Consider the following 21,080-nt stretch of genomic DNA (forward strand, 5'->3'; position numbering starts at 1 on the left):
CATGGGGACGGGGATGGGGATCCCCATGGGGTGGGGACTATACTCCCCGTCCCCTCCCCATTGCCGTGATTAGGGAATGATTTTCCCCCATCCCCGTATCCATGGGGGTAATTGGTGGAGATTTCCCGCCCCATTAGGGGCGGGTCCCCACGGGAAACGGGGAATCCCCTCCCCATTGCCATCCCTATACTTTTTAAAGACGTTAGGGTCATTTTTGAGATCCGAAATACATTAGGTGCCAACATGAGACGTGAGCTATACATTAGGGTCATTTTTACACCTTTTCCTAGTTAAAAACCAAATTAATACATTAATGGTTAGTTTTTTTAATTAAAATGACTCTATAATTTTATTTTAATAATAAAATATAAATAAATATTCATAAATTCCCTCTTTTTCTTACTTTTATGTCATTCATTAATGTTATCAAATATTTAACACTCATGTGTATTTTTTTAGATATAATATTTTAATTTAAATATTATTATAATTATAAATTAATAATTTTAGTTAATATCTTAATGATAAAAATTAAAAATTTATAATAAAAATATCAGTAACTTTTAAAACTTAAAGTTATGAAATAAATTATTAAATTCAACATTTAAAAATTTCAGTAATTATTATATATTTAAAAATTTAATTTTCCGTATTTAATTTCTAGTTTTGAGTCTTATTTTTAAAATTCTGTTTATTTTTCTTGATCAAATGATAAAAATAGAAAAACATTCACCCTCATATAAAATAGAAAATAATTGGAATAACTGAAAAATTATTTATTTTTTATTTCTTGACAAAGAAAAAGTATTTATGATAATACGAAACCATTCATATTATTGCTACTTGTTATAAAATAATCTGACTTATTTTGTTGACACGGAATTAAGAATCTGTCAATGGACCGACTCAAAGATATACAAAAAGAAATCACATCAAAGATGAGTCCACTGTCGGCTTTCTATAGGAGTCTATGCCTATTTCAAATTATATGTATTATTATACACCACATAATTTGGTAATTTATACATATTTAATTTAGTCATTAATTATAAAGAATAAATATATAGTTAGGCATCGTTATCTTTCATTTTATGATAAAAGTAATTAGGATGGGATGAGTATAACCATATAAGTATAACAATGCTGGAATAGGTATATAAATAAATCACCAACAAAATAAAATTAAACATAAATGTTAAATAAAAATAATTCATAAATAAATTTTGATGAATATAACTTACATATTGTTTCCCATATAGTATCGGAGCTAAATAATTAGAAGATAAAAAAATATACTCCCTCCGTTCTTTTTTAGTTGTCCATTTAGCCAATTTTATTTGTCTACAAATAGTTGTCCATTTAGTAATTTCATGTGATATTAGCTACTTATCTTCCAAGTTTACCCATCCTAATAAATGACCCTATGTTTTAATTTAAAAGGCATTTATTAACTAATAGGGCTATATTAGTATTTTTCTTTATAAATTAAGACAAAAGAAGCACTATCTTGGTATGTGCAATATTGGCTAAATGGACAACTAAAAAAGAACGGAGGTAGTAATGACTAGACATGATACTTGACAATAATATATATTTGGCCTGATCATCTACAAACTTAAATCTTATCAACATTTATTATGAAAATCATAATTATTAGAATTTTTTCTCTCAAAAAAAATAATTATTAGAATTTTTTTCATGATTTTTCAATATATATATTTTTAGCTTATATAAATTATTTTTTTAATTTATATTCATTTTATGATAAAGGTTGTCAATTTATTAGTTTCAACGGTATTCTCATGAATTTTTATTTTTTTATAAATTATTTATTTATTTTTGTTAATAATAATAATAATAATAATAATAATAATAATAATTAGTATTATTATGAGTTTGATATTTACATAACCTGTTTATGCATGAAATTTCTATTCCTATTTTTTATTAATATTTAAAATCTAAATTTATAAAAAAATAAAAGAATAAAAATTACAGTGAGGTCACATTTTTATGTGAGCATACGAGCAGCCATGATATGTATAATCATAGGCCAAACAAAATTTTACTACATTTTTTTATCTAAATTTAAGTTTTTATATATTAATCTTAAACCTTTTTACAATTCGTGCGGAAAGATAGTTTTAAGGGTTAATGTCATAAAATTTCACGAACTTTACACGTTTTCTTATTTTAATCACACAGTTTAAATTTTCTCATTTTCATGCACGAACTACCACTTTTTCTCAAATTCATGCACGGTGCTGAGGTGTCACGACTCTATTGGTGTAATTCGCTGAGGTGGAGGTCATATTATACCAATGAATGAGTGCTATCTCAGCATAGTGCATGAATTTGAGAAAAAGTGGTAGTTCATGCATGAAAATGAAAAAAATTAAACTGTATGATTAAAATGAAAAAACGTGTAAAGTTCGTAATTTTTTTGACATTAACCCTAGTTTTAATTCCAGCACAAGTTTTCTTTTTTAAAACCCTATAACGACAATTCGGATTTGAACTTACTCTAACCTTAAGCTAAATCTGTCAGGATATATTAATATTAATTAATCTATTCAATTCCTCGGTTAGGTAAGTAATTTTCCCTAACGAAAAAGTGTGTTTATATTGGCTGTTCAATGAATATTAAATACTCCACATAGTAGTTTAGAAAAATAAGTATATAAATTATTTTAATGATGAGCCTTTAATTAATGGAAGAAACAACAAAGAAATGTCCTAGTTAATATTCATGAGGCTATAAATAGAGACAAAACATATATTATTTCTAAGCAGATTCAATAAAATATTTTCATAAGCCCTTCTTCTTTCTCCCCCACTACTGGAAATTAAGTTATTTCCTTCACAAAACAAACACCATGAAGGTTAGTAATTATATTTCTTCTAATTCTGATTACAGCAAAATTTATTTGTTGCAAAGGAGGATATAATTGAAACTTATTAATTTAATTATGGTTTATTGATGCAGCAAAAGATGGTGATCAAAGTGGACATGCATGGCCATAAATCACGCTCCAAAGCCCTACAGATTGTTGTTGGCATATATGGTGAGTTGCAGATTTACTAGCCATTATGTTTTTTGATGAATATTTTTATATATTAAAACCACAAGCGCCATTATGTTTTTTGATGAATATTTTTATATATTAAAACCACAAGCGGAAAAAAACCGCTACTTAAAATTTTCGTACAAAAAGTGGCACATTAAGCTACATATATATAAGTCAACTATACAATTTATAGTAGATTATAGGATGAAACCAAAAAGGAAGAACAAGCAGCCACAAGTGATGAACAGCTAATTGCATACGACATAGCCACGAATGTTTTTAGTCTATATTAAATGATACATGACCATCTAATCCGTCTCTAATATCCTCCTGACAGTCCGGATTTAACTATTTTCTATTTCCGACTTCGCTACATATTTTATATATTTTTTTAAATTTCCGACAACAACAGTCCGGACTAGAACCTATCCACACCTAAGGATTGTTCAGCCCTTGGATGAACGGCCAGTCTATTAACCGTCTTTTATATAGACTTTTTTTCTAGTTCCGCCATTGAATTGCTAATAATTTTAGCGATACATGCAGGAGTAACATCCGCGTCTTTAGGAGAGAAAGATAAGAGCCAACTAGAAGTGATCGGAGAAGGCGTAGATGCGGTAAAACTAACTCGTTCGTTACGGAAACGATTGGGAAAATGGCCGCATTGTACTTGCTTGCTACCGAGAAACAAAGCATATGCTGAGCTGATAAGCGTAAGCGAAGTGAAAGAAGAAAAAAAGGAAGAAAAAAAAGAGGCAGCACAGCCTCTAATATCTTCAATCGGTGGTTATGGTATGCCTCAGTTTGTTTGTCAAGAGGTTGTTAGGGACCATGATCCATACCCTTGTTCAATTATGTAAGAATAATAAGATGAATTTAGTTCATTATAGTTGAATTCTACATATGGCTTTTTAATTAATTACAATCTTTTTTTAATGAGAAATTTGTATCTATGTTCAATTTATATATAGTAGAGTACTGTATTTTCATATGGATTAATTTTATAATTCAAAAATTATGAATTTTCTATAAGAGAAGTGTATAAGAGTTTGGTGTAAATAATTAAGGCAAACTACTTTTCTATACCCACATTGTAAACCCAAACAACTCTTCATAAACTATAATTAAAGATCAATTGTGTAAGATAATTATTCATAGAATCGAAAACCTTAAAAATAAATCCTGAGAATATGTAAAATTTGATTTGGTTATATTTGTCCCAATTTGCGAAATTGGTGGAGCAAAATATGTGAATTATATTTTATGAATATATTTAATAAATTGACCAAAACTATAGATATGAAAAAATCATTTTGCCAATAAATAATTGTGTTTGACTATATTCAATTTTCAAGGAGGAAATTTAAATTTTTTTTCATGATATATAAAGTTTAGTCTTTATATTTTGATTATTGAAAAACATAATAAAGGTATAAAAAGAAATATAACTATAATATTTAGTATATTTTAACTTGTGTGAAAATGTAAAAAAATTAACAAAATGAAATAGATACTAATTTGGCAAAATGTATATTTAGGTTTCTGTATTTGTATATTTTTTGACATGAAATTCCTACACTTTATTTATCAATATTGAGTCCTTTTATTTTAATTTTATAACATTACACCTTCTGTTAAGAAGGTAAACTATGTGTACTTTATTATATAAGGTGAGTGCGGCTGAAAAAAAATTATTCATACTTCAATTTTATCAAAATTTAGTCTTGCACTTATTAAGTTTTTAAATTGGATTTTTTGGTATGAATTGATACTTTCTATGATGGAAGGATTCAGCATCTATATAATAAAGTGTAAGGATTCGATATGTAAATAAATATAAATACATATGCCAAATAAAAGAACAAATACAGAATTCAAAATATGTGTTATTATTATTTTTATCCATCTGATTTTCAAAGCTTCGCCATGATTAATCCGGATCCGACCCGCGTCGCACATCTAAAATGATGGGTAAGTCTGCCGGCAGAATTATGCTTCAAATTTTTAATTATAGTGTTACAATTCTCACATCTCGCTTTTTTAGCCTTAACGATGAAACTCCTAAAATTAAGACTTAATTACTTAAAAGCCTCCCACTTTTAATTTTTTTAATTGCACCCTGACGTAGGAAAATCTTTTCAGAACCCCCCACCTTTAGATTTTGTTTCAATTGTACCACAAAGTATTAAATTGACCTCTTTTCACATGATTTTTTTTTTAAAATAATCTTTCATTTTTAATCTATATTCTAATTAAACACTAATATTATTAGTAATGTAAATTCCATTCTTTCTAAAATTATATCCAATAACTTTTTAAAATCAAACACATAAAAATTTCCAATTTAGGATACAATTGAAAAAAAATCTAAAAGTGGGGGGATTTTGAGAGGATTTTTCTACGTCAGGATGCAATTGAAATGTAATTTAAAGGTGGGAGAGTTTTGAGAGAGTTTTCCAACGTCAGGGTGCAATTGAAAAAAAGTTTAAAAGTGGAGGATTTTTGATAAACTTTCTAAAGAGTATTAGAAATTAATTTAGATTGAAATTTCTTTCTAGGTTAAATTAGTTATGGAAGTAATGGTTAATTTCAAACTTTGACTTGAAGTGAAATTAGTTGTTGAACACATTCATTCTAAAATCTAATTAATACGACCCATCTTTGAAGGTTCTTAACATTTATTATAGAGATTATGATTGAAAGTTTTAGTTTACAATTGCAATGTTTATTAATTTGTTGTAAAAATGACGTGGCACATCCGTTGTGTGGGATAAACACTTACTAAAAAAAAGTGATTTCTCAAGAAAAGAAAAAAACAGAAAGAGACAAACATATGATAGGTATATATAGTTTGACAATTCAATGTCACCTTCTAATAAAGTCTTCCTAAATAAATAATTAAAGAAATTGAATCTATTTGATTTAATTATTACATTTATATTGTAAAAGAATTATTACGTTTGTTATTTTTGTAAATTGTAAATTGTTATTGTCAACTGTTGAAATTATTAGCAAATCAATAGGTCTATTTTTTTAAAAAAAATCAACACTTTAAATAAATCTTTAACTGTTTTTTTGAGAATATAAATCTTTAACTTTATTCAACTTTTAAATTAAATATTTTTTTCACGGATATTATAATTTTATTTATCATAAATAATTAATGATAAGGTATTAATGGAGTAAAGTTATAAGTTATTATTTTAATATAATGTATTAATTCTATTTGATCAACCAATTAAACTACAAGGAAACTGTTTTATATACTATTATATGATTAATTAAAAAAATTAACATTTAAACTATTATATATGCATAATTTTTTAATCAAAGTTATAAAATATATATACATTTATTACAGTAGAGCATATTGTTCAACAAATAAATTTAAAAATTAATATGTCTATTTTTTAAAGGTGGTATTTGTCATTTTTTATAAGGATGACGGTCTATTATATGTGGTAGTGATATATTCAGTTTTTGATAGAAATTTGTATATCCAATTAAGATTCCGTTAACATCTGAATTTATTAATAAAGATATTCCTATATTCAATTTTTTACAGGATGATGTTTGTATCAAGTATTTTGATTTTTTTTGTATATATAAATGAATTTCTCTTGCTCTTCAGTTTTTTTATGTCCAAAATTTATTTATTTATTTTCTTTCTATAAGCAACCTATAGAACTTTTAAACAACATAGTCCAAAAACAGTGACATTTCTAGCATTAGACAGTAACTATAGCTAGTACTATTGAATTCAATATTGATTCTTTGATTTAGAATTATGAATGTATAAATTTATGACTTATTCTTCTGTTCACACGCATTAGAAGAATAATTAACTATTTATTCTAGACCTTGACTATAATAGTAGAAAGGAAACTCAATCAATTAATTAAATTGTTCTAAATTTGAATTTGGCAGTACTCTCATTCTACAGTTATTTTGTTATAATATAAAAGTCTAATACCTTAAAAAATTCTGATCTTATAGTCTCTTCTCAATTCTATCCTGCCGTTTAAAACTTGTTAATTTTATCCAATTTCGCATTTTTCGTTTCAATTATTGGGATTTCTTTGCCTCCTTTGAGTAGAAGACTCTGATCTTCTTGAACTGGCTTTGGCTAGTTATTTTTTTTATCAAAGTTTCATATTTTAATAAGAGTAAATAAAAAATGAGCAACGTATAAAATAGAGAAAGTAAACGAAACAATATTAGATGTTTTATGTAAATAACTTTTTTAAATATATATTTTTATTAGCGGCTTTATATTGTTATGTCATGAATCACATGTCTAATATATACATGGAGTTTATACAAAAATATCATTTTTTAGAATATTAGTAAAAAAACGTGTTGACGTTTTTTTGTAAATAAAAATACAATGTTCACTTAAAAAATTGCAAAAAACAAATTATAAAAATATGGGATCGTTTATTATAGGCTTGAGTTCAACATATTTTGATATTATTGTTAATAAAATTTAAAATTATTTATTTTTTCTTTTCCATCACATCGGCATATATAAAAAAATATCAAAATAAGTTAAATTCATAAACTCATTAAACAATATAATATTTACTGAATTTTTATAATATATGCTTGATTTTGATTTCATTTTATTAAGTTTTAATTTTTTATTGTTTTTACTATATGGATACAAATAACTTAAATTTTTAATTTAAATATAAAATAATTAGTAGATAAATATTGGCTGAATATAATTGTGGACTGTTTGTAAATATTTACTATAAATAAATGATTAAAAATTATATATGAAATCTGTGATATAAATAAATATCACTATTGACTGCTGAATTTGAATAAATGATTAAATTTGTAAATATTTAATAAATATCACTATTGACTGATGAATTTGTGATAGAAATTTGTAATTATAGATAAATGATTAAATGTTTATTGAATTTGAATAAAAATATAAAATTTTAATCCATGAAATCACAGAAAAAATATTATTTGTGAAATACTAATATTTTAGTTAAATTTGTAAGGATCTGAACTGATTTTGGATCTTCCGAAATGGTGGGCCAATTATTATATTCCAATTCGAAGACAATGCAATCAAATCAACTTTTTTAATAGGCCTGCATTAAAATGGGAATGTTAAGCCCACCCAGGTTTGAAATAAAATGTGCAGAATTTCATACATCCAACTATTTTTTTATTTTTTTTTTAGAATAACATCCAACAATTATGTATTGAGAAAATTACATCATTTACAAGTAAAATTGACAATAGCTTTCCCTTTTATTTTGTTATACTTTTATTACTATAAAAATCACTTTATCGATGTCGGATGACCACCAATTTGATAAGAAAGTGCGCTTCATTTTATTGAATATTTTGTTAATTTACATTTGCTGTCAAACTCGTCGGAAAACTTTAAAACCGTAGATTTTTTTTAACTCAAGTCAAGAGCTGTGAAGGTTGATTTAGTAGAATCATAGCTATGTCAATCAAGCCACCGATCAAGGCTGCCATGTAAGCTCTTTTTAATCATTAATTTTACAATTTTAATTAGGGTATTGGAGGGTTTTGTTTGTTGATTGATGGGCTCAGTTTGAATTTCAAAATCGAAATAATCAAAATCGATTTCTTTAATGTTAGACCTCATTTCTTTGATTCCATTCCGATTTTGCTTCTTTCAATTTTTTTATTTTGTAACCTAATCGATCTTTTTAATGTTAGATCTAATGTTGTAGATCACATAGTGTTTGATGAACTAATCAGTTAACTAATTGGATGAATTATTTTTAGAGATTTGCAGATGAATTATTTTTTGAAGATTTCCAGAAGATTTGAAAAGAAGCAACTATTGGTAATCTTGAAGGAGTTGTTGCCGTGGATGGGTGAAGGTCAACAAATTGAAAAACGCCACAACGACTGTTTTCTTACACAAAACAAAACGGAATCGGAGAACACCACACCCGCCATCCTCAAATTTTGTTGTTTGAGTAGTTTGTTGGTCTTTGATGTCACACAAGAAAGATAAAAAGTTCGTCGTGACCGATCAAGAAGCAACAACAGTATTTGATTTGTAATTTTATGTATATGTAATGGTTTTGCTGTTAGTTAACCAATGGTATACTAGATTGATTAAAAGTGTGCAAAATTAGAGTTTTTAATTTGTTTAATTAGGAATTGTGAATAATATTTCCATATTATACTTATATGCTAGCTGATTCTATTTGTGGTGGCAACTCTTCTGCTTTGAATTTTCATGTATCTGTAACGGTTTTGGTGTTGGTTAATCGATTTTATTGTTGGTTAACCAATGTTTTACGAATGGTTAACTCATAATTTTAGATTTGTTGTTTTTATGAATTACAGGACCATCAGTTTGTATCCATGGAAAAAATTGGAATGAAAGAAGTTTATTGTTTTTTTTTTTCAGTTCATTTTAGATATAGAAAAAAATGTAAAAAAAACTATATTTAAAAATGGCCTAATCACTCAAAAACCCCTAACCTTTAAATTTTTTTTCAATTCCACCCCAACGTTGAAAATTTGTCAATTTTACCCACTTTTGAATTTTCCGTTTTCAATTGTACCCCAATATTTTAATTTTTGTTAATTTTTTTACTTAAATGATGAAATCATTCAATTAATTAAGTCTAAACATGAAATTAAATTCTTTTTTATTCAAAAAAATACAAATAAGTCCTTTATTTTTAAAAACTAACTAAAAACCATAATCAAATTAACACTAATTTAAATTCTTAATTAATTTAACTAAATTTAAATAAATTTTAAAAATATACAATCAATATATGCGAGACATGGAGAATGTTTTAAACAAATTTCCAAACGCAAAAGACGTTAATTTAATTTTTCAGGGTACAATTGAAACACAAAAATACAAAATAGGGTAAAATTGACAAATTTTCAACGTCAGGGTATGATTGAAAAGGGGCTAAAAGGTCGGATTTTTTTTTAAGACATTAGGCCTTTAAAAATTGAGTGTAACTAAACCGTTTATGTATTTATTAATAATTAAATGTCTTTATTTACATTTATTATTGAATTGTATATTTTTTTAATATTGTACCGACCGAACCAAACTGAAATAATCGTAAACCATAATAGTGAAGTTTGGTTTTTTAATTTATAGGGGTGGTTCGGTTTGGTTCTGGCAGGTTGCAAATCAAAACGGATTGAACCGTGCACACCCCTAACCATCACACTGGGCCCATACTGTTAAAATTAATCATAAGTCACACATGCCACATATTAGATTAATAAAAGTAAACCAACAATATATTGTAATATTGACATGTGTCTGAGATGTTTTGAAAATATATTTAAGCTGCCTGCGTTCTAGTTTTGCTATTGAAAAACAAAATTATACGTCTTTTGGAAGCATATGGCACAAATATTTCCGCTAGAAACATGTTATATGTACTTTTTTAGATACGCATAAATGATACATATATATATATGTTTTACATATTTAATGGATACATACAAAAAAGGATATAATATATTAGAAATATCTTCCAGATACATGTATGATTCATAAAATGATATATATAATATTTTAGATGCACCTTTAATACATAACAGATACTTTTTCAGAGTATATAACACACACATTTTCACTTGAGATATGTTACAAATACCTTTCGTATACACATATTTTTCATATATTTGATGGATCTGATTTCTTATGATTTATTTTTAATCGCAATGTACAATTTATACATTATCAGTGCATGTCATATATATATATATATAGATAGATAGATACCTTTTCAAATTTTTTTTTATATATTTCATAAATACATATAAAATAAAGTTTGAATATGTTAAGATACCTTTTTTTTTTTTGAGGAAATGTTAAGATACCTTCTAGATAAACAATATTTTCATAAATGACACACATTTTTATCAGCTTAATGCCTTAAAAAATCCCGACCCTTTATCCCCTTTTCAATCCTATACTGACGTTGAAAATTTGTCAATTCTATCCTATTTTTCTTTTTTTTTATTTCAATTGTATCGTAAAACATAAAATTGATCATTATTTATTTGACAAAAGTTTAAAAAAATTCTTCAAAAATGGTCAATTTAATATAAAAAATTTAATCTAATGTAAAAATGATCAATTTAGAGAATTTTTGCCAAATAAAAAAAGGTCATTATGCTTTAGGGTACAATTGAAATCAAAAAATGCAAAATAGGGTAAAATTGACTGATTTGTAACTTCATGATAGTACTGTAAAGAAGATGAAAGGTTAAGGTTTTTTTAAGACATTAGGCCTATTTTTATCTAAAATATCTTTGAACATTTATGCATTGACGTGCTAACGCATGACTAACACAAAAATGATATAGGATTGACGCGTTGATGAAGAACTATCACTCTCTCATCGACACAGTATAAATGTAATCTTTTTATATTTTTGCGCGATTGTGATATTTTAATAGACTAAAGGGGGTTTAAGATAATTTTGTAGTTTATCCAAAAACAAAGCATAAGACGTAGGAATGGATTATGCCGTCCGATTTAGATAACAATTTTTATTGATATTATTTCTTTATTCAACTATAAATTTTCCATTTTTCTGAGAATATAAACTAGCTGTTCAATCATAATATAAGCGACAGATTCCACATTTCATGCCTAAAGACTGGAAACCCTATCTTCCTTGTGAATTGTAATCGTCAATATGACCATCTGTCAGTCCATGATTGGCCAATAATATGATCTGCAATGCAATTTCTTGCTCTTTTTTTGTTTCCATTTCTTCCTGTCTTATTATACTTATCTTAGCACCTTCCTAATGCAAAAACATTTAACACAATCACACCCTAAATGGTTGGTCCACACTAAAACATTATATAAATTTTAAAGTATGATTAAATAATAATAGTTCATTCATTAATATGTCAAAGCGTTTTAATCAGATTGGATTAGGCGTGTAATTGAATCATACTAATCCGCAAACTACTCAAAATTGTTTCAATGTGACAAAAATTTAAGTTCGAACATTAAAATACCCAATTTAAATTCTAACTATGAACTAGAGGCGGTTCGAGATTTGGAGTTGATTAATGAAGAAGGTGTGTCTGTGAATGTTGCTTTAACGGTGGCTGAAGCGATGCAGGATCATCAAGATCAATAATCACTTAGTATGGAACGTTCAGAGATTAGGCTCTTGTAGAATGTTCCGAAAGTTGTGCGAGCATGTTAATAAAATCAAGTCTAATTTTTTTGGATGACCCGCTTGGTGGTTAGTCGATGACTGTTATTTTTTACATTTCTCATCATCTCTTTTAGAATAGTTCACTCAATATGTTGAGAAATCGTTCATCTGTAATTTTTATTATTATTAATAAAAAAATTAGCCTTTAAGAAACAAATAACAAGTTGGTTAACTTAATCAAATTTTACTTTTCTTTAATCTTTAATAATTACATATATTTATAACAATATCATTCTTTTATAATAAAATCAGATTTTAACATTTTTTGTACAAATGATCAAATCAATCTAAATCGAGATCATTTTTTAATTATTATAGTGATCTCGAAGTTGAACTCCTAAAATAAAGTTTAATCGGTTCATATTTAAATTTAAAATTTTAAAATCAATTTGAATTCAATAACGGAATCATAATGTTTTTCAACCTGAATTTAACATGTAGTCTAACTCTGAACCTTTGAGAAGTCCGAGCTTATCTCTAGCTCTGAATTTATTACAAACTTTTTTTTTTGAAAATTTCTAATGGCAGCTCTGATTAAAACCTATCCTAATTTTAGAGTAACTCGGCCTTAGATTGGATTCAAATTTAGCAATATTTTAACTCACATGTAGACTAAATAAGTTTTTTTAAAACTCAAGATAAGTCATAGAGGTCAAATTTCACACTTGTATTATATAACTATATTTGTCTCTGTTCAATTAGATCTTTTTTTAAGAAAGATTATAGCATTACTAGGAGGAGAGAGTGAGACTTTAGACTTAAGAATTAAAAAAGCTTTACTCTATAAATGCATAAAGGCAAGAACAAACCCTATAAAAACAGAGGAAGAAGCAAAGTTTACTAAAAAAAAGTAAGCACCAAAATGAAGCTACTAAATCCTTCTTCTTCCCTTTGCTTTTTGACATTTCTTTTTCTAATTCTATTGCTAAGACCCACATTTGCCTCCAAAAAGGTAACCATTTTTTAATTTTCCCATTCAAAATATTGATTAATATTATCATTTCTCTAATTATGAAATTTCAATTCTTGATCTAATTTTTTGTTTTTTTTGTCAAGTCATATGTAGTTTACTTGGGAGCACATTCACATGGCGAAGATCTATCGTCGATTGAACAAAATCTCGTCGCGGAGTCTCATTATGACTTTCTTGGATCATTCTTGGGAAGGTATAACTAACGGATTACTATGTTGCACGAAAACTCGTCTACCGAATATTTCTTGAATCTCCAAAATTTTATATCTATAACATATTTTTAGTCAAAAATATTATGTTTCAGTATTTTCCGTTTCAGCATTTCGTTTTTATAGTCGATAACCTATTTTTTTTAATAGTCGAGACTCCGCGCAAGATTCGATATTTTACTCATACACATGGCACATCAATGGTTTTGCTGCAAACATAGAAGATGAAGTAGCTGCTCAAATAGCTAGTGAGAAGCTGATTTTGCTCTATTTTTGTGGTAGTTTTAATTTTTTTTTTCGGTTAATAATTATTTGAATAAATTTTAATTTCAATGCAGAACATCCGAAAGTAGTATCAGTCTTCTTGAACAAAGGAAAAAAGCTCCATACAACTCATTCATGGAGTTTTCTTGGACTCGAGCAAAACGGTGTCGTTTCTTCCAACTCATTATGGAAGAAAGCAAGATATGGTGAAGATGTAATTATTGGAAATCTTGACACTGGTTAGTAATTATTTCTATTTAATTAGTTGAATGTTTTTTCAATTTAATTTATATAAAGTCAACTTCACATAGTAAGATTGGATCTACATTGTTATAATTTTAATATAAAATTCTTGACTTAACCATGCAATAAAAGAATTTTTTATAAGTATTTGCATTATGAATTATTATTCAAATTTTTAAAGTTTCAAATTGGGATCTCATTTAATACCTTATGATAAAAAATAAGTATTATTCCATAACATACATGAATTAAAGAAAATATAATTAATGCTAAAACTTGACTAGTTGAAATGCTTATCTCCTACTCAAATTTGCATGAGATTATGTGCCCTTACTTGATTATAGTATCATACTCCCTCCGTCCCGTTTAAGAAGAGACAAATGAGTTTTGCACAAATATTAATAAAATAAGACAATGTTTTATTTTGTCATGTCTACCCCTATTAATTAATATGGTTTCTCCTAATAATAAAATAGTTGTATTATAAATTGAGTTGCATTTAATGCATGTTGAAATAATTAAAGGGATAAAAGTGGAAGTTCAATATAAATTGTCACAGAAAACACAATATGGCCTTCTTAAATGGGACAAATAAAAATGGGATATGTCCCTTCTTAAACGGGACGGAGGGAGTATCAGTTTGTTTGTTGGATAATGATAATTATTTTATTGTTTTCGTGAAATTATATAACGTCGTGGCCAATTCATTGAAATCGATATAATAACTCCTTAAAATAGTGTTCTTCCAAGCATAATCTAAAAAAAATTAGACCGGTTTTGTCTGTACTTTTAAATTTTTTAATTAATTTTAGCCATTGATAAAAACAAATTATTTAAATTTATTTATTTATATTAAACAAGTGTTCATAACATGTTTTACAAATTAAAAAGAAAAAAATAATTGAAATACCCTTTAAAACTATTTTAAAAAGAATTACAATTGATTTTTAATATTTATTAATTCACCCTTTTTTATTCTTATCTCTATTTAGTTTTATATCAATTTTTTCTAATTAATTATAATAGAATTTAAATTAAAGATAATTATATATTTTTTATTTATATTAAATTGAAATAAGTTTAAAATATAATAAATATATAAATTAATAAATAAAAATAATACATATACTAAACCAGTAATATAAAAACAGATCGGACAAGCCTATTAAACTGGAAACCAGAGTCTAATCTGATCTGATCATAAGTTAAAATTTAAAAATTCGATAAGATTAATCATCGATTTTTACCAATATTTTCCGGTTCTTTACCGGTTTGATTTTAAATAAATAAAAATAAAATATATTAATAGAAAAGGTAGTGAAATGAAATGTGAGGACCAATAAAGAAGATGGTCCAATAAGAATAAAAATTGCAAGTTGTAAACAATTTTGGACAAAGTATGCATCGACGAACCTTTTAAATTTGTTAGTGTTGATTGTGGATTGTTATGATGTTTTAGGAACTTTCTTTTGGTCTGACTTTTTCTGCAAAATTTGGTGAACATAGGCATATGGCCAGAATCCAAAAGTTTTAGCGACGAAGGGTATGGACCGATTCCTTCAAAGTGGAAAGGAATCTGTCAAAAGGGCTCCGATCCTCATTTCAATTGTAATAGGTCAGCTCCACCTTCTCCTCACCTTAATTTTCTTTATCACAATTACGAGCGTAATCGAGCCCAGTCGAAATACATAAAAGTCGAATTTATTTTCACTAAAATTTAAATTCGATTCGACTCAATTATTTATACAAGGTATGGAGATAAATTAACTAAAATTCAATTAAACTCGTAAATTTATAAAGTCAATAATTTAGATGTTTGAATTTAACTTGGTAATAAAGTCGAGTAGTTTAAACTCGAACTCATTTCAAATTTAAATATTTTTAAAATAAATTTTAAATATCGTACAAGTTGGATCAACTCAATTAAAATTATGATTAGTGTATTAGCTCTTCTCATGAAAAAAAAGCATAGTACTCAATTAAAATTATAATGAATGTACATATTGGTCCAAACTATATGTGTGGGGAATCTTCATCTTTGGCATGGCCGACTTTTTGGAATCAATAAGTAGTGCTACATTTGACATTCAGAAAGTTAGATATATAGAGCATATACTCATATCACTAGGGCAAAATGTGAGAAGAAAAGCTACTTGGAGAAAAAGAGCGCAAATAATTAAATTAATTAAAAAATGCTGATATGGATACGAAAACGACATTTGTTCCGGTATCCAAATCAACATTTGTCGACAAGAAAATTTTCCGGCATTCCAAATTGTAAAGCGATGATAGTTTATATATTAAATAATTAAATTTAAAAACTCCAGCTAAATTGCAAAATATATTATAATTTATAATTTTTAAAGTGATTTAGCCTACAATATATAAGGAGATGATCTCAAAGAAGACATATCATAAAAATAAACACTAAAAAAATATAATCTCTGGTCACTCTTTGATTTCGCTCTTTTGAACTATACTCTAAAATGTAACCGAACAACAAGTAACTTGTCCAACATGAGTGTTTTTAGCAACTTTTTATGGCTGAATCACTAATAAAAATAAATTTTTAATTTATTAACATAATTTTTAATTTTTTTCAAATCAAAACTAAATAATCTATAAAAATTATTAATATGACAATGAAATTTAAATGAATGGAGTTTTAAATAAAATGTACATTTAAATAGATAATTTTAAAAAATTCAGCACCATTGATGGTATAATGTTTCAGTTTTATTAAGACTTAATTGCATAAAAAATCACAAACTTTAGCGTGTTTTGCAAATTTAATATAAACTTTCAATTTTGGCAAATTAATACACAAACTTTGGATTTTTGACAATTTTAGCACCGATCAATTTTTTGTGAAAAAAATGCTGATGTGTACACCGAAATAACCACTGTTCCGGCGTCCACATCAGCATTTTTCTATATTTTTTTGAAGGAAAATTGATCGGTGCTAAAATTGCAAAAAAATCAAAAGTTTGTGTATTAATTTTGCCGAAATTAAAAGTTTATGTTAAATTTACAAAACACGCTAAAATTTATGATTTTTTACGCCATTAAGTCTTTTATTAACAAATCAAGTTTTATCAGTTTGACCGGTCCAAAGCTGATCAGACCGGCAAACCACAGTTTGATTCATGTCTCTGGTTCTCAACTCCATTCGGATCAAATCAGGGTTTTGAAAACACTGAACCGTTAAAAAATCCTAATCGGAGCAAAATTTGTGCAGGAAGCTTATCGGAGCAAGATACTTCAACAAAGGATACGCTTCAATCGTCGGTCATCTGAATTCCACCTCCGATTCACCAAGAGATCAAGAAGGCCACGGAACTCACACTCTATCAACCGCCGGCGGTAATTTCGTTGCCGGAGCAAATGTGTTCGGTTACGGCAAAGGAACAGCAAAAGGCGGTTCACCGAAAGCTAGAGTAGCCGCTTACAAGGTTTGCTATGCGCCGATTAACGGAAGTGAATGCTTCGACGCTGATATTTTAGCGGCGTTCGATTCTGCAATCGGCGACGGTGTCGACGTGCTTTCTGTTTCATTAGGCGGTGAAGCTACTCAGTTTTTTAATGATTCTGTTGCTATCGGATCTTTTCATGCGGTGAAGCATGGAATTGCGGTTATTTGCTCTGCTGGAAATTCCGGTCCGAATGACGGAACCGCTTCGAATCTTGCTCCGTGGCAGATTACAGTCGGAGCTAGCACCTTGGACAGGGAGTTTCCGAGTTATATTGTCCTCGGAAACAACATTAGCTATAAGGTATTTTGATTTGCTAACATTGAGAAACTAGAATAATTATACAACACAAATCGTGCAATAAACCAATGAGGCGTTTGCCATGTTGGAATGTTTAATTATAAAAAATAAGCAATAATGAAAGATTTCATATCAGAAACGCTCATTGACTTGCTGTAAAAATGATGTGGTATAACCGTTGTTGCATGAGATAAACACTCGTGAAACTAACATAAGGATTCATTTGTTTGTTTTTTCAGGGACAAAGTTTATCAAGAAAAGGGTTGCGAAAGAATAAGTTGTATCCGCTTATGAGTGCTGCAGATGCTAGAGCAGCTAATGTATCAGTACAAGATGCGTAAGAATTGAACCAAATTATTTGTATAATGGTTTGTTTAAGATAGGGGTGTAATTGAGTGGAGTCGAGTCAAAATACTATCAGTTTCGAGCTCAGTTAAACTATAAAATTCTCAATTTGAAGCTCACCTTATAGTCGACCAAGTCTTATTTTAGGAGTTTGAGCTTGATATCAATAGATTAATTAAGTAACGAACTGAGTTCAAAAAAACTCGACTCGGTTATCTGTATATGAATTAACCTAATTTTGATTAGTATCTCGAGCCTATCGAACTAAGTATCTTGATGTTCGAATTCAACTCATTAATTGATTTGTGTAGCTGGAACTCGAGTTGACTTGATATTAGATATTTTCTAGTCAATATATCTCGAGCCGCTTGTGGATTGACTCGACTCGGTTACACACTCTATTTAATATTTATCTAATTTGAAGTCCAGAAGACTAATTTGAATAAGTTGTGTGAATGCAGTATGCTCTGCAAAGCAGGAACACTTGATCGTAAAAAGGCCAAGGGAAAGATCTTGGTCTGTCTTCGAGGGGAAAATGCGAGAGTGGACAAAGGTCAGCAAGCTGCTATGGCTGGTGCTGTAGGAATGGTTCTTGCAAATGACAAAGCTTCTGGGAATGAAATTCTTGCCGATCCTCATGTTCTTCCTGCTTCACATGTCAATTACACCAACGGTGTTGATATCCTCAATTACATTAACTCCACCAAGTACGATCAAATCTAATCAATTTGAATGCTTATTTGGAACTATAATTTGTTTATTCTATTTTCATTTTCAAAACAGGTATTCTCTTGCGTACATTACTCTTCCAGGAACAGAATTAGGCGTAAAGCCAGCTCCGTTCATGGCAGCTTTTTCATCTAGAGGACCCAATACCATAACACCAGAGATTCTCAAGGTACTAATAAAATCACTTCAGATATATCCTATTTTGCACAGAAATAACAAGAAACATGGAATAGGTGTTCTCAGAAATGGAAACAAAATGGCGAAATATCAATTATACATTTTGCAAAATGTGCAAGTTCAGTTCCTGATGATCTTTTGGATTTCAGCCTGATATCACAGCACCAGGAGTGAGTATCATAGCAGCCTATTCACAAGCAGAAGGACCAACAAATGAAGATTTTGATACACGACGGGTTCTGTTTAACTCAGTATCAGGAACTTCAATGTCATGTCCTCATGTTTCAGGCATTGTTGGCCTTCTCAAAACTATGCATCCTACTTGGAGCCCTGCGGCCATTAAATCCGCAATAATGACCACAGGTGAGTTTACTACGCCTTATCAGACCTATGCATCAACCTAGGTATCCGCCCAAGTCTATCTAGCTTTGGTGGGTTTAAACATTTAATTTCAGTACCAAGTCCGAGTCCGTATTAAGTCTTTTTAAGGGTTAGTTTTAAAAGGCCGGGAAAGTTCCGGTTTCAACTCTTATAAGTCTAATTTATATGTGATGTTCGAATAGTGAAAAACAGATACGAATCAAGCTCGATCTCGAGTCCACATAAAATTTGCTTTATTAGGGCCGAGCTTTAGTTTTAAGTAAAAGTTTATGTACCGGAAAAATCTGGTCCGACACTCTAAAAATCTTATTTATAGGCCAGGCTTGAATAATGAATAGTATGATCAAACCGGGCCGGGCCTGAGCCAAAACTTGAACTTGTATCATACAGACGAGTCAAGTCCAGTCGGATAAGATCTATACCCATCAAGGCCAGGTTCAGTATCCTTTTTCAAGGGCGGATTTGGAGTTTTGGTTTTAACTGAAATTTTACATAGGTCTGAAAAGTTCGGTCTGAACCCGTATAAAATTAATTTATTGATGGATTTGAGTCCGGAAAAGTAGGTCTGGACGGACTCAAATCGGACATGGCCTTGTATATATAAGAGTCAGGTCCGATTGGGTTTGACCTGAATCCGCTCAGTCCCGGCTCATGATCAGGTCTAGACCTTACCATCTTCAACAATTGTACTAATTCGTTATAGTACTCACATTTTTCTTCCTGAAACTTGGCAGCAATGACAAGGGATAACAATAAGGAGCCAATACTAAATGCAAGCTACTCCAAGGCAAATCCATTTAGCTATGGAGCAGGACATATCAGGCCAAACCAAGCTATGAATCCGGGACTAGTTTACGACTTAAATAACGACGATTACCTCAACTTTCTCTGTGCTTTAGGATACAACAAAACGCAGATTTTATCCTTCTCGCAGACACCGTACCAATGCCCTAAAACTCCAATCACTCTTGCCAACTTCAACTACCCTTCAATCACAGTCCCTAAATTCAATGGCTCAATAACTGTCACTAGAAGGGTGAAAAATGTTGGAAGTACTTCAGGTAGTACTTACAGAGTAAGCGTCAGAAAACCAACAGGAATTTCTGTTTCGGTCCGGCCTGATGTCTTGAAATTTAGCAGGATTGGTGAAGAGAAGACATTTTATGTTACCCTGAGTGGGAAAATTTCCAAGGCAGGAAAAGAGTATGTTTTTGGGCAGTTGAGATGGTCTGATACTGATAATATTCACCATGTTAGAAGTCCTATTGTGGTCAAATGGCATTGATAGTGAGCATTGGATTAAGCTAGCAATGGTTTAATTATGTTGTATTTTTATATGGAATTGTTCGCGTTACTTAAGAAATTAAATAAATTAATGCAATTGTTAGAAATCTTGCACATTTTTATATTATTGATTAAAATTTATTACAAAGAAATTAAATGCATATTTTAGCTTTTATAGGCTTAATCAGCTGCAAATGCTATTTCTTTTGACTTTTTTTTATTTAAGGTTAGCTTTTTAAATGTTATTATTTGAATTAGTACATTGGAATTATAATTCAATTTTTCTTTAAAAGACCAGATATTTTCATATTTTATGACCAAAATATAAAATTAACTTTCATATAAATATGCATAGTTGTCAATCTTTTAAGCCGAACTGAAAATATTATAATCTATATATGCAATTA

General features: G+C 28.6%; 2 protein-coding genes across 2 annotated transcripts; both read left to right on the forward strand.

The window, feature by feature from the left end:
- Positions 1–2,774: 2,774 nt before the first annotated feature.
- On the forward strand, positions 2,775–4,032 carry LOC126656193 (disease resistance protein Pik-1-like). Its single transcript, XM_050350700.2, has 3 exons — positions 2,775–2,882; positions 2,987–3,065; positions 3,615–4,032. Exons 1-3 carry the CDS (start codon positions 2,877–2,879, stop codon positions 3,926–3,928), a joined length of 399 nt encoding a protein of 132 aa, XP_050206657.1. The 5' UTR covers positions 2,775–2,876; the 3' UTR covers positions 3,929–4,032.
- An 8,977-nt stretch (positions 4,033–13,009) lies between these two features.
- On the forward strand, positions 13,010–20,780 carry LOC126656644 (subtilisin-like protease SBT5.3). The gene is made up of 11 exons (XM_050351254.2): positions 13,010–13,250; positions 13,355–13,464; positions 13,631–13,728; positions 13,819–13,983; positions 15,494–15,602; positions 17,226–17,760; positions 17,997–18,094; positions 18,564–18,809; positions 18,886–19,000; positions 19,158–19,371; positions 20,124–20,780. Exons 1-11 carry the CDS (start codon positions 13,161–13,163, stop codon positions 20,672–20,674), a joined length of 2,331 nt encoding a protein of 776 aa, XP_050207211.1. The 5' UTR covers positions 13,010–13,160; the 3' UTR covers positions 20,675–20,780.
- The last annotated feature ends 300 nt before the right edge of the window (positions 20,781–21,080 follow it).

Source organism: Mercurialis annua, linkage group LG7, assembly GCF_937616625.2.
Source record: "Mercurialis annua linkage group LG7, ddMerAnnu1.2, whole genome shotgun sequence".
Classification (NCBI taxonomy): domain Eukaryota; kingdom Viridiplantae; phylum Streptophyta; class Magnoliopsida; order Malpighiales; family Euphorbiaceae; genus Mercurialis; species Mercurialis annua.

Bases quoted from the DNA above. Each gene is read 5' to 3' on its own strand.
- LOC126656193 (XM_050350700.2), top strand. The intron at 3,066-3,614 runs GTGAGTTGCAGA...CGATACATGCAG, and splicing joins GATTGTTGTTGGCATATATG to GAGTAACATCCGCGTCTTTA.
- LOC126656644 (XM_050351254.2), top strand. From the start codon at position 13,161: ATGAAGCTACTAAATCCTTCTTCTTCCCTTTGCTTTTTGACATTTCTT. The intron at 13,465-13,630 runs GTATAACTAACG...TTTTTTTAATAG, and splicing joins CTTGGATCATTCTTGGGAAG to TCGAGACTCCGCGCAAGATT. The intron at 15,603-17,225 runs GTCAGCTCCACC...AAATTTGTGCAG, and splicing joins CCTCATTTCAATTGTAATAG to GAAGCTTATCGGAGCAAGAT.